The sequence below is a fragment of the Phacochoerus africanus genome, chromosome 11, assembly GCF_016906955.1.
Source record: "Phacochoerus africanus isolate WHEZ1 chromosome 11, ROS_Pafr_v1, whole genome shotgun sequence".
In the NCBI taxonomy this organism is placed as follows: Eukaryota; Metazoa; Chordata; class Mammalia; order Artiodactyla; family Suidae; genus Phacochoerus; species Phacochoerus africanus.
Window position 1 is genome coordinate 113,697,301 of NC_062554.1, and position 14,250 is coordinate 113,711,550.

At 37.4% G+C, this 14,250-nt stretch overlaps 1 protein-coding gene across 6 annotated transcripts in view; it reads left to right on the forward strand.

Annotated features, from left to right (window-relative positions):
* The window catches only part of DNM3 (dynamin 3), a 542,059-nt gene that overhangs the window by 153,101 nt on the left and 374,708 nt on the right, over positions 1-14,250 (forward strand). For all 6 annotated transcript variants that reach the window (XM_047751932.1, XM_047751935.1, XM_047751934.1 and 3 more), the window contains exons 5-8: positions 5,702-5,800; positions 6,444-6,604; positions 9,460-9,602; positions 12,800-12,935. In XM_047751932.1, the coding sequence (XP_047607888.1) occupies positions 5,702-5,800; positions 6,444-6,604; positions 9,460-9,602; positions 12,800-12,935 (539 nt within the window). The remainder of the gene's footprint in view (positions 1-5,701; positions 5,801-6,443; positions 6,605-9,459; positions 9,603-12,799; positions 12,936-14,250) is intronic.

Below are 14,250 nucleotides of genomic sequence, written 5' to 3' on the forward strand. Positions count from 1 at the left end.
ATGTGGTTCGTGGCTTGGTTTTGTCCCATTTCTTAATTAGATGAAATAACACACTACTTATAATTTAGTTGCGTATATAAATGGAAGAAACAGCGATGTTCTTATAGGAAAATCACTCTGTTGACAACAAACCTAGGTAACATGGTAGAATGGCATCATATTTCTTTTTTTGGAATTTGTATTTCAATTCCTGTCTAAACCTAAGAAAAATAAGTATGCTTTTTAAACTCATTATTCTTTGATAAATAAACATTTATTGAGTTCCCACACTGTGTTTGGTTACCTATATTAATTGCTTGAAAAATGTAGATTAGATGTTGTCCTAATTCCTGAAGAGATTGTGACTTAGTGGATAAGACAGGCAAATAAGCAGATTCCTAGTGTCATATAAGAAATGTGATTTCACTGTACACAGAGAGCTTTCAAGGTGTAGAGAAAAGGTTTCAAACTTAGACTTGTGGGAGCCTGATTAAGGACATGCAGGAAAGGTCTTTAAGGTATTTCAAAGGATGAGTAGGAGATGACTGAAAAGAGAAGAATAATTGGAGCTGAGGGGGATAGCGTTATGAAAGTGAAGAGGCAAGAATGCATAAACACATGGAGAATTGCAACTCATTGAGTGTGACAGGAGTTTAGGCTTGGAATAGAGTTGGGAGGAAGTGGTGAGAAACAAAATTGGTAAGATCACAACCTTCATTTATTGAGTGTCTTTTTATGTACCAAGAACTTTCCGTGCATTATGTTATTTAATTTTCTTTAATTAATAGACTTTATTTTTTAGAGCAAATTTACAGGTTCACAGGAAGACTGAGCAGAAGGTGCAGAGTTCCCATGTATGTCTTGTCTCCACACATGCATAAACTTTCCAGTTACCAATATTTCCCACCAGACTAGTACGCTTCCTACAGTTGACACATTATTATCAGTCAGTGCTCTTAGTTGATGTTAGGGTTCACTTTTGGTGGTATACACTCTGAGTTTGGACAAATGTATAATGACGTGTATCCATCACTGTAGTATCACACAGAGTAGTTTTCACTGCCATGAAAAATATCTGTGCTCCACCTTTTCATCCCTGCCTCCCCTAACTCCAGCAACCACTGATTTTTTTTTTTATTGTCTCCACAGTTTTGCTTTCCCAGCAGGTCGTATAGTTGGAATCATACACCATATAGCGTTTTTACATTGTTGTCTTTCACTTAGTAACATGAATTTAAGGCTATTTAAATTTTTCATGACTTTTAGTAAGAACTTTCTGTCCCTTGCTCACTTCTTCCAGCTCTGGATTACTGATTTCCAAAGACTACCACTCTTTACCTTTTTAACTTTTTTTTGATATTTCTCTCCATATTTAAGGATTTGGCTGTCTTATATTCTTCTCCCATGCCCATACTTCCCCAATTCTACTAATATATTTTGGCAAATGAATATTATGATTCTGAAAATATTCACAACAGAGCACAGATGTGTTAAATTATGATTAAATTTCCTTTCTTGCATGATACTGCTTGTTTTTGAAGTTGATAGGTTTATTTTTGTTTTTTTTTTGCATAGTATTTTATATATCTATCTATGTGTTTCCAATCTCTCCTACAGAAGGTTGAATCTCTTAATACTTTCAGAAACATTGGGCTTCTGAATATTCTTTCATTTTCTTTCTTTTTTTTTTCTTGACGAGGGAATACGTCTCTTCAATAATCTTTATTCTCTTATTCTGATAGATTTTGATTGCTCTCCTGGCCTTATTCTGGGATCAACAACATCCTGAAAATTCCCATATTTTTCTGGCTATATTGGATTTCTTGCTTCCTGGATTTCATACCTACTCTTTGTTAGTTTATTCCCAGGTTTGGTGCGACACATCCTTTAGAAGTTTCAATAAATAAATAAAAAGGAGAAAGGGAAGTAAATATTTTGAGATTTTTGCATGTCTGAAAATATCCTTTTCTATTGTCCTGTTTTTGCTAGTTTAGAATTGTAGGCTAATCTTTCTCTTGGAATTTTGAAAACATTGCTCTGCTGGTTTTTAGTTTACAGTTTGCTGCTAGAAAGACTGATGCTATAATGATTGGCAAACTTTTTAAAAGAATAGCTTTCTTTTTTGGAGTTCCCATTATGGTGCAGTGGAAATGAATCCATCTAGTATACAGGCTGGATCCCTAGCCTCACTTAGTGGGTTAAGGATCCGCATTGCTGTGGCTGTGGTGTAGGCCGGCAGCTGTAACTCCGATTCGAACCCTAGCCTGGGTACTTCCATTTGCTGCAGGTGTGGCCCTTAAAAAAAAAAAGAAGAGAATAACTTTCTTTTTTAACTTCTTTGGGAGTTTTTTAGGATATTATATCTGTTCCCAGTGTTATGACTCTTATACTGATGTGACATGTTGTGTTGTTTGTATGTGTGAGTGTGTTTCGTGTTGTGTCGGGCACTTGACGGATTCATTCAGTCCCTAAATTAACCTTTCACTTATAGGACATTTAATTGACTAGTGTGTCCCCAAACACCCCCCAAATCTTTCTGCTTAGTGTTTTCTCTCTTATTGGAATACCGATTATTCAGATATCGGGGCTTCTGGATCATTTCTCTAGGTTAAAAAATTTTTTTCCTTTCCTATTATTTACACTTTTTCTTTTGTTTTCTGGAAGGGCTCCTAACTTTGCACTCCAACATTTTTGTTTTTGCACTCATGTTTTTAATTACTGAGAGTTCTTTTTGTTGGCAGATTCCCTTTTATGACATTCTATTTTTGTTTCATAAATGAGAAGACCTCTTCTTTCTCTCTGAGAATATTAATAAAAATAATAGAGTTTTCTTCATATTTTGTATTATCTTTGTCTTCTTCAAGTTCTGTTTTATAATATTTGTTTGTTTTGGTCTCATTAGAGAGTTTCCTTGGCTCTGTATTCATATTTAAAGGTGAAATATTATCAAGTGGTTGGAAGTTCTTTGTGAGTATGCTTGAATTATCGAATGATAGACTTCACAGCAGGATGATTTATTGGACTGTTTTAATTGTTCATCTGAATATCAATATCTGTGTTTTTCTCTTGTAATGGTTAATTTCCTTACATCATTGGTCCAATCTCTTGCTTGCAGTGGTTAAAGTCTGACAGCCATCTCTTTTTTGAAGTCAAATTAGGGAACTGGACTGGGAAGGGGGGGGTCCTGCCATTTTTTACTATGTGGAATTTTACTTAACCACTCTCTTTTAATACCTGATACCCCCTGACTGGGCCAGGTACCCATGAGTTCAGAGTTTTTCTGGTTCAATATTTCCAGAGAGTAAACTTGTACTGTCCTGCCAGAATGGACCAGGGCAGCTCCTTGCTATGTTTTCCATGGAAATTTGACGGAATTTCCGCCCAGTGCTTCTATTTTCAGATTCAACTGCCACCACCACTCTCGAGTGTTTTCAGAGCTATTGGTCTCCTAGTTTTTTTTTTTTTCTCACTTTTTCAAAGTTTTATTGAAGTATATTTAATTTACAGTGTTGTGATAATTTCTGCTATATAGCAGTGATTCAATTATACACATACACACATCCATTCTTTTTCAGATGTAATTGCGGTGTATGGAATGACTGTGCTGACAAGGTCCTGCTCTATAGATATATAGCAGGGGGAACTCTACCAAATATTCTATGATGATCTATGTAAGAAAAAGTTCCCCTAGGTCTTGAATCTTTTTGAGATGCTGTAATGTAAATTATTCAGCTTTTGGGCTTCCCCTATTGTTAGCTTTTTTGGGTATAGTTTTCCTCTGATCTGTTAAGTCAGTTAACAGTCATCCTGCTGGGTTTCCAGCTTCAAAAATTTTCTGCATTCCTCTCCCATTTTCTTCAGCCTCCTTGGTTTAAGCTTTTTAAATTGTAAAAAATTATTTTTACTGTGGAAAGCAGTATTTTGGTTAAAAGCAAGGACTCTGGAACCAGACTGCACAGATCCACTTCTTGTATGACACTGGGAAAGTTATTTAATCTCTCTCTGCCTTAGTTTCCTCATCTTAAAAAATTAGTAGTTGGAATACTTTTTAGGGTTAAATTGCTTAAGACATGTAAAGCATTTAAAAACCACAGCTGGTGGAGTTCTCTTGTGGCTCAGCAGGTTAAGAACCCAACATAGTGTCCGTGAGGGTTCTGGACTCACTCAGTGGGTTAAGAATCCCGTGTTGCCACAGTCTGCAGTGTAGGTCACAGATGTGGCTCGGATTTGGTGTTGCTATAGCTGTGGCATAGGGTGGCAGCTGCAGCTCTCATTCAACCCCTAGCCTGGGAACTTCCATGTCCTGCAAGGTGCAGCTATAAAAAGAAAAAAATGAAATAAAACCATAGCTGGTGTAATAAATATTAGCCATTGTTATTCAGGTGGTCTCAGGTAAAAGATAAAGGCTTGTTTTGAATTAACCATGTTTAATTGGAAATTCAAAGAAAGGCACTTAAAAAGATGAAGGTAAAAACGGTTCTTTTTTTTTTTTTCTAATGATGGAAGCAAAGAACAAATACAATATACCTGAAAGCTACATAAAACGTTTAGGTTTTTACGTTATTTTATTACCTTGGAGATCGTGATTTCCAACCATTTTATTTTACAGATGAGGAAAACTGAGACCCATAGAGTTAAGTGACTTGCCTTGAAACTAGAATCCAAGGTTCAGAATTCCTAGTTCAGTCTTCTTTCTATTAAGTCGTATTTCCTTTTCTAAGGAACAGTGAGTGAATGCTGTGAGACTTGTGATTTGATTTTCGGTAATGCCAGTATCTTATACCTAATTTTTTAATTTATTTATTTTTTTACCTCAAGTGCTCAAAATTGGGTCAATAATAAGCTTTGGTTTATGACACAGCCTCATCAATGGTCCATATGTAGTCTATTTTGGGGTTTATTTGTTTTAAATAATGGAATATATAAAAATTAAAACATCATCCATATTGTGTGCAATCCTTGGGAGGAAAATTTATATGTGTAATTTCCACATGTGTGTGATACAAAAATAAACTCATACATTTAAAAGTATTTTGGTGGTGCAGTTATTTTTTTCAACTGAAGTATAGTTGATTTACAGTGTTTTATTAATTTCTTCTGTACAGCAAAGTGATTCATCCATCTATGTACACACACATATGTATGTACATACATATACGCATTTTAAAAAATATCCTTTTCCATTATGGTTTATCACAGAGTATTGAATATAGTTCCCTGTGCTATATTGTTGTTATCCACTCTCTATATAAATTTTTGCATCTGCTAACTACAAACTCTTACTCCATCCCTCTTCCTTCTTCCCTCCCCCTTGGCAACCGTAAGTCTGTTTTCTATGCCTGTGAGTCTGTTTCTGCTACATGGATAAGTTCACTTGTGTTGTATTTTAGATTCTACATGTAAGTAACATCATATAGTATTTGTCTTTCTCTTTCTGACTTACTTCATTTAGTGTGATAATCTCTAGTTCTATCCATAACTATTTGTATTTTCTCTCTTAAATCAAAAGTTATCTTATGGATGGGTGATTTTGCAACTCTTTGCTTCATCCTGTTAAAATTCACCAGACTGGGGTAGCAGTGAATTGGAAGACAAAGTAAGATGGAGAGGGACAGGAAAAGGACCAGGAATATGAGTTCTTTGCAGTAGCATTGAGATATGTATCTCTGAAATTTGTTAGTCTTATGCAAATTGTGTAATGTTGGATTTGATTGTGATGTAGGTCTAAGAACCATTGGCGTCATCACTAAACTGGATCTTATGGATGAAGGAACAGATGCTCGGGATGTTCTAGAGAACAAGCTGCTGCCGCTCCGCAGGGGTAATGTACTGTGTCCTATATGGGACTTCCTTTGATGATGTGGCAGAGAAACAACTGGGAAACCAATGGGAGGCTGGGTTTTAATGCCTCCATAGTTGTGAGGAATGGATTTATGATTAGCTATACAGTTTAACCATGCATTTAGTTAGCCATTTAACATTAGTTATGCATTTCTACCACAGAATGGCACAGTGTTCCCAGATGACATATTAAAAATTACCCAAAGGGAGAACTATTCTTTAAAATAATAGGAGTAAAAGAACAGGAAAAGGAAGGGGTTTGACAGGAGGGTATAAATATTCATCATAGACTGCATGAATGTATAGTGTTCTGCTTTAAGTCTGACTTATTTACTTTTCCTGCTATATGACAAAACTGCTTAGAGATTTACTCTGTTTAAATGCACACACCTTTTAAGGGTAAAGGACAATATTTTGTTAATGCTAAAAAAATCTACATTAGCCATGTCAGATGGCCTTTGTTAAACACTGATGTTTCAAATTGAGTTTTGTAAAGGGATCCATTTTCCAGGCCCTAAATTAATTTTGCTTTTCTTATTTAGCCTTTAAAATTTCCCCAGAATAAGAAACCAATTTCCCCAGAAATAATGTCCCAAACTCCATTCGTGTGTGTTTTGTTTTAGGTTACATTGGGGTGGTAAACAGAAGCCAGAAGGACATAGATGGGAAGAAGGACATAAAGGCTGCCATGTTGGCAGAAAGGAAATTTTTTCTCTCACACCCGGCTTATAGGCATATTGCTGATCGGATGGGGACCCCACACCTGCAGAAGGTCCTTAATCAGGTAAAAACCTTTTTTAAGCAACAAGAACAATAATAAGATACACAAGCTCCAAATAAAATGTTGGAGCTAATATTTCTTACTTTTATATTCTCTTTTTGTGAAATAAGACATTTAGCTTAAATGATATAAACTAAAAATATGACTATGAATACTTAGATCCACACAGTTACTATTATAAGTAATCAGAATCCACCTTAATATTATTGAAAGAACAGTGTGCAAAACAGAAGTGCATATTTATTTAGGTACAGAAATATGTGTACATTTTAGCATATGTTTACTTATAATATGTAGTTGCTTTAAGGAGTCAAACATGTTTTAGAGACGGAACATGCAAGAACCATGATATTCTCTCAATATATTCGGTACTGGTAAACTGTTCTTAGATTACTGTTTTCATGCCTATGTTGGCATAAAAAAATATGAATAAACTTTAAAAAAGTGAAAAATCACTAATATGATTAGAAAGATAAAGTTAGAAACAAATTCAGTTATGAATACTGGAAAAGTAGAAAAGATATGATTGACCATTTGGTTACTACAGGTGACCCCTAAAATATGATATAATTGATTCTGATTGACTGAAAATTGAATAAATGTTAAACTGAAGATCTTTCATTTCCTGGATAATCATTTTCTCTTTATTGCTTCAAGGATCTTCATACTGTTTTTAAAGTTAGAATAATTTCATTGCTGGTTTAATGTGTACCGACACCTCTGACCCTGAGGGATTGTTATTATGACGAAAACTGGAAAAGATCATGGCATTTTTGACTAATTGAAAGGAATGTTATTATGGCTGGAGGGCAGAGAGTGGGGGAATGTGTTATAACATATGAATTTGGAGATGCAGGCAGCGGCCGTGTCCTGTAGCATTTGCAGGCTCTTATCCTAAGAGCAATGGGGAGTCAGTTATTCAAGGAATCTAAGAAGGTAAGAATCTAGGCATATCTACGGGTTAAAGATTATGGTGTTAGCAGATACTAAGATCAAGAGTAGACTTGAGAAGACTACTTAGGAGTCACAATGAGAATTGATGGAAGCTTGGTCTTAAGGCCAGTAGAGATGAAAAAAAAAAAAAAGATTTGAGGAATGTTTAGGAAAATTGAGAACTTGCTGTAAGATTAGCTCTGGCAGGTGATGGAGAGGTAATGTCAAGGGTAACTCCTAAGTTCCCACATTGTTATGAAGTCACCAAGATGGAAAACCCTGAAGGGAATATTATGTGCTTGATTTCAGATATGCTGAGGTTGAGATGTTGTTGACACTTCCAAGAGGAGAAGTCAGGGAGGTGATCTAACACATACATCCAACAGCAAAGCAGAAGAAATCTGGTCTTTGGATAACATGTTTGCAGCCATGGGTGTTTGATATTTATGGAAACCATGGATGGAATAAGATTGCCTTAGTAGAGAACAGGCAGTGAGCAAAGAAGAGGTGTAGGACCCAGATTCGAGGAATATCAATATTTGCAGATATTGTGGAGGAGGACAGTTTGGCAAAGGAGATAGAGAAGGTAAGTTCAGAAAAGTTAGGAGAAAAATGAGAGGAGCCAGACTTCTGAAAGCTGAGGAAAGAAGTGTTGTAGAAAGCCAAGGGTGGTCTGCGGTATGATTCAGCTATTGAGATATATGAGAAACACGGAAACCAAGCGTTTTGATTATTTACCACTCCCATGGCAATCAGCTGGCTGCTGGTTTCTTGTGGTTACTGTTACTCTGAGATTTGGGGGTCTGTGTCTGTGGCATTGCCACTGGGAATGCCATTGTCTCCTTTCTTTTGTTTTCTGCTTCAGAGCCGTAATAGCAGCATATGCCAGGGGAAAATGTGATAAAATGGCAAGGATAAAATATAGGTATGAACTACTGACAAAAAATTAGATTTCTTGAATAGATATATCCAGGTAACCTCAGATAAACATAAAAATGATTTAAAATCGTTCTTCAGTCAGTCTGAGTCTGTTTACTATTACCCTGACTTTTTTTCTTTTTCCTGCATTTTTTCCAAAGTTTGCATTCTCTTCTTCTCTTGATTCTGAGTTTATTCCTTAAGCAGTTCAAGCAGATGATCTTTTTCCCCCCTCCTTTTAATTTAGACTGTTCCTTAATTGCTTTGTAATAATATACAGAACATCAGGCAGCGAGCTAACCAGTCTGGGTTTATAGTCCTCCCTTTGTTCTTAGCTAATCGTGTATTCTTAGAAAATCACTTAGAGAATTTTTCATCAGATTGAGCTTGAGGTGCCAGTGGATGATCTCGGTGGAAATGCCAAGGTGATGGTTAATTAGGAGACAATCAGCAGTAAAGCTTTTTGTGTGGTACCTGAGGAAGGTGTAAGTCAGTACCACAGTTGGACTGGGGCCTAATGGTGGAAGGGAGAGGAAACACCTGCCTGAGCTACAGAACAGAGAGGAAGTTAAGAGCTGACAGGTAACTCTGAGCTTCACCAGTGGTAAGAGAACTCCGGCAGCACCCATAACTTGCCACTTCCTTCATTCACACCACACTCTAACTGAAGGTTCCTTTTGACAAGGTAGCTGATCTGATAAATCAATCCATGCTAAGGTGTTATTAGGCAGCCTAGTTGGTGACATGAGCTACCTTTTAACAGGGTATCCCAGACATAAAGAGGTAACCCAAGCGGGTGACTTTAGCTGAAGGAATTTTGAACATCATAGGGCAGTGGAGGAGATGGTTGGAGCTACTTCTCACTGCCTACTTACACAATTGGTCTCGTATGTGCGTATGGCCCCCAAAATTTTGAATGATCAGGAAAACAGTGAAGGCTGTTTCTGTCCTCTGAGTTAACCTGCGGTCTGTGATATGTGTGTATGATTTCGTTTTGTTTTATTTAGCAACTTACCAACCACATCAGAGACACCCTGCCCAACTTCAGGAACAAACTGCAGGGACAGTTGCTGTCCATAGAACACGAAGTAGAAGCCTACAAAAACTTCAAGCCAGAAGACCCCACCAGGAAGACCAAAGCATTGCTTCAGTGAGTCACCTTTCTCTTCCTGTCTTGAGCATTTTAAATTGATTTCTTCAGTTTGCTTTCTCCTTAGTCAATTTGTCATGCTGTTTTCTAGGTTTCATAGAAGCAGCAAGTAAAGTGTATGAAGCTTTGTGTATGCTTTATATTGGGCCTTGAATCATTGTTTTCGTGAAGAATAATTGCTGATCTTAATTCTATTATTATAAATTTAATCAATTGACCTTTCCTATACCCAGTTTCATTGTGTTTTTATTTTGGGGGCCAGTAAATAAGCAATACCAACAGTGAAAACTCAGCAGGTTTTTTTTTTTTTTTTTTATCCTTAGTCTTTACAAGTGGGCTAAGTTTCTGCTGAAAATATCATCTGGTCTCACTTTTACTTATTTTTTATTGTTCAGTTATTTCATGTCATCTATCTATGTGTATTTTTCAGTGCAATGAGAACCAAGGATTTAACTTAAAAAATACAGACAATAAGGGGACTTTTAAATTTCTTTTTACTTTTTGGTAATGCTTTTTAATGTAGCCCTTTAAAAGCACAAATGTGAAAATTGCCAAGTATCTTTTTACTTCTTTATGATCGTCCCTTCTTATCCTTGGGTTATTAGATTTATCCCTGAGGGTTCTTAGGTTAGGACACAGAGTTGTTGGAGAATTGCCAGCCCCTTATGTCTTTTACCCTCATTCCTCCTTTCAGCCCCCTTCAGTTCCATCTGTCCTTTTATCCTTGTGCTGCAACTTGCCTCAAGTCTCTCTCCAGCAGAAGACCCCCACTGACCAGCTTACTTTCCAGGACACCTGACGTCCATCTCTAAAGATGATGCTTGTCACTTCTTGTGACCCCTTACTCCTTCTGCAATCTTGTAATCAAAATACCCTTATTCTGGCCTTTAAAATGCACAACATAATTCCTTTTCTTTGTGCAGAGGTTTCTAAATGTTCCAATTACTTAAGTGACATATTAAATGCATCATTGTATCTTCATTAAAAAATTATCATATGTAGAAAAGAATTTTTCTTGGTTTTGAGTGTGTCCTAGTTTATCTTTTTCTTTTACTCTTGGCTTTGGTTAAGCTCCTATTAAAACCTCTTCAAGTTACAGAGAAAGGAAAATTATTTCTGTTTAGGCCCTAGGTCATCATCAAAAGAAACTGTTTTCTTTGCAAAGACTGGGCCTTGCCTCTGTAATTCTATTGGACTCAGATTATAATTTTCTGCAGCCAGATTCTTCCCTTGTAGGGAACTGATTCAGCTCCTTTCCTTTCTTTCTTCCTCCTCCCTCTCTCCCTCCCTTTCTACCTTCCATATTGCCTGCTCTTATCTCTGTGCATTACACTTGATGTCTGGCCCTGTGCTATCCACTGGGGCTTCAGCAAGGAATAAGATTTTTGCCTTCAAGAAGACGTCATAGTATAGCAGGAGAAACAGACATATAAGTAACTGTGTTAAAATCTGATAAGTGCTACATTTCTGGTAATTATAAAATATTAAGGAATCCCAGATGAAGAGCAGTTACATGGGAGTAAGAGTACGAATTCAGAGAGATGCTGAAATATGGGAGGAGTTTGTTAGGTGGCAAAAGGAGGTTAAGAGAATAGTGTGAACCTCTGAGCAGCTTGTTCTAGTCGACCAGGTGGCTGGGATATAGGATATGCAGAAAGCAGTGACTAGAGGTAAATTTTCAAAAGTTTCCCAATGTTCCTTACCTTTCCAGGTGTTTCAAATTAGATTAACATTAGCATATACATGAATATAGCTATATCCAATTATGGTCTAGATTTTCCGACCTAAATATTTGCAGTTACTTTTTTTTTTTTTTTTTTAAAGGGCCGCACCTACTGCATATGGAGGTTCCCAGGCTAGGGATCTAATTGGAGCTGTAGCTGCTGGCCTACTCCGGAGCTACAGCAACACCAGATCCTTAACCACTGAGCAAGGCCAGGGATCGAACTTACAACCTCATGGTTCCTAGTCAGATTCATTTCCACTGTGCCACGACAGGGACTCCCTACTTGCAGTTACTTTTAATTCATCCATGATTTTGATGAAAGAGCATAAAAGATGAAAATTTTAGATGGTTTGAATTGTGTTATTAGGTTTTGAATTTGAAAGTAGTGCCAGTATGTCAAAATTCGAGTTTCTAAAGCTAGTAATCACAAATACAAGTAGTCAGTTTTCCCCTATAATATATGTTTTTTGTATCAACCACCCTGAGGTAATTTATTTCTTCATTGACCTTATTGAATACCTCTTCTATGCTGAGCCAGGGGAAGTAAATAAAATGCATGGTCCTTGCCCTTAGAAGAGGGACTAATAAATGAACAATGGTGATACACTCTGCTAAGTGCTTTGTTGAAAGTATACTGAGGAAGCTGAGGAGGGAGCCCTTCATCCGGGTGGCAAAGAGTGGTGAAGGTGGGTAGGACCATGGGTCATGGGATGTTTCCTGGGAAAACTAATGCTCGAGCTGAGTCTTGAAGGACAGATGAAAGTTAGCCAGACAAAGAAGCACAAGGCAGAGCAGAAAGGAAAACAAGTGTAAAAGTGTAGAGACTTGGTGCATGTGGGGAACTGTGATACAGCTTCTTTATGGCTGGCTTGGAAGCTGAGTAGGGATGAGTGGTAAGAAACAGGGCAAACAGGGCCAGACCATGGAGAGTCTTAGGTGATGGGGTCAGGAGCTTTAATTTTACTAAACTCTGAGGAGTCATTGAAAAACAAGACTGGTGCTAGTTGTAAAGGTGCATGGGTGGAGGCCACAAATGTGCATTGTTTAGCACAGTGAGGTCTCTGATGCTGGGGCCCAGAAAGAGAATAGCTCATGAAGGGAGACTAAGTGATTGTGATGCCACAAGAGTCATGGCTCATTTGACTATTATACATCAAGTTGTATTGCTTAACTTTCATTCTTAATTTAGGTGTTTTTAAATACCATTTCATGTTTGCAACTAAATGGACAGAATGAATTTAATGACACAGATGTTTCAAATATATATTTAAATGTCTAAAATAAATCTTAATAACGTGTACTTCATATTGTTACATTTTGCATGCTGAATAGAGTGCAATGTTAATTCTGCCAGTAGGTGCCACTAAGAACCCCAGGAAAAGAATTTTGAGGGATAACTGTAGCAAATTAAAATGAAAAACATGAAGCCTTGTAACCTTAACTTGAATTTATTTCTCTTTCACAATTATAGGATGGTTCAGCAATTTGCTGTGGACTTTGAGAAGAGAATTGAAGGGTCAGGGGATCAAGTAGATACACTGGAGCTCTCAGGGGGTGCTAAAATCAATCGTATTTTCCATGAACGCTTTCCTTTTGAGATAGTAAAGGTTAGTACCATATATTGTTCTTTTTCCCTTTGTCTCATTTCATTTCTACGTAACTGTTCATAAAATGTTATGTGAGTGGTGTTGGACTAAGGTGATTCTTTAAATGAAAGCCTCCATACTTAACTAATGAAATTTAGAGAGCAATATTTTCTTACTGATTTTATTTAATGGAATTGAATGACATTTGAAATAATTCAACAACTGCTAATTGGTTCCTATGATATTTATTTATTGTCTAATTAATTTCAAAATATTTCTTGAGCACCTACTGTGTACCAGTGAGCTAGGTGCTGGGGATCAAGACAGAGACACCGTCTGGTGGGAGAAGGCAGAAAATTAACAAATAGGCAAAGTAGAAATATATCAAGTATATTATTATGTAGCATAGTGTGAGAGAAATGGGAGATGGATAGCCACTTTGGGTGGAATGTTCGGGCAAGGTCTCTCTGACTGCGGGATCTTTAAAGCATGACCAGAATGACATGAAGAGGTCAGCCGTAAGGATCTGGAGGAAGAAGGTTGTCCAAGGCCAGAAGTCAAAGACAAGGCCCTAAGGCAAGCACCCATATAGCAGGTGAGGAACCCTTGAGGCTGGTGCAGAACTGGTGAAGGAGAAGGTAGAGAAAACGAAATCAGAGGAAGAATGTGCCCAGTTTAGGCAGGGCTTTCTGGGTTGCTGTGAGGTGTTTACATTTAACAATGGGAAGTCAGAGGAGAGTTTTAAGCAAAGGTGTGACCTGATTTGGCTGGTGATTTAAAAAGAACACTATGTGGATTGGATTGTAAAGGGACAAGGGTGGATTCAGGAAGACAAGTAAGCTGAGTTAAACAGCAGGGGCAGAGCTGAGGTGGATCCCTTTCTGTGGGGCCTGAAACCTGTATAATTTTGGGGGCTCCCTTGAAGAAGAAGAAGAATACAAAATTATGAACACACAGGCACAGGTCTTGGAAGGAACTTATGCAAGGAAGAAGCCCTAAAACTTATAAACTTCTTTAGCTTTATAGTAAAAATGCCTCAGAAGAGAGGCTTGAGAGGAGAGGTGCATTTGTGATTTTGATAGTAATGGCAGTAGGAGTTGGTTTGATATGGGAGATGCAAGAAAGAGACGAGTCAAGATGACTCCCAAGATTTTGTCTTGCACAGCTGAGAGTTAGTGCCCAGAAGAGGAGGGGAACTGAGGAAAAGCTCAGTGTTAAGGTATGAATCAAGAGTTCTGTTTTGGGTATGTTAAGTTTGAAAGGCCCAATAGGCAGCCACATAGTTTTAAGGACCATGTTAATTGCCTCACATACGGAGGCAGGTGCTTATGTCTTG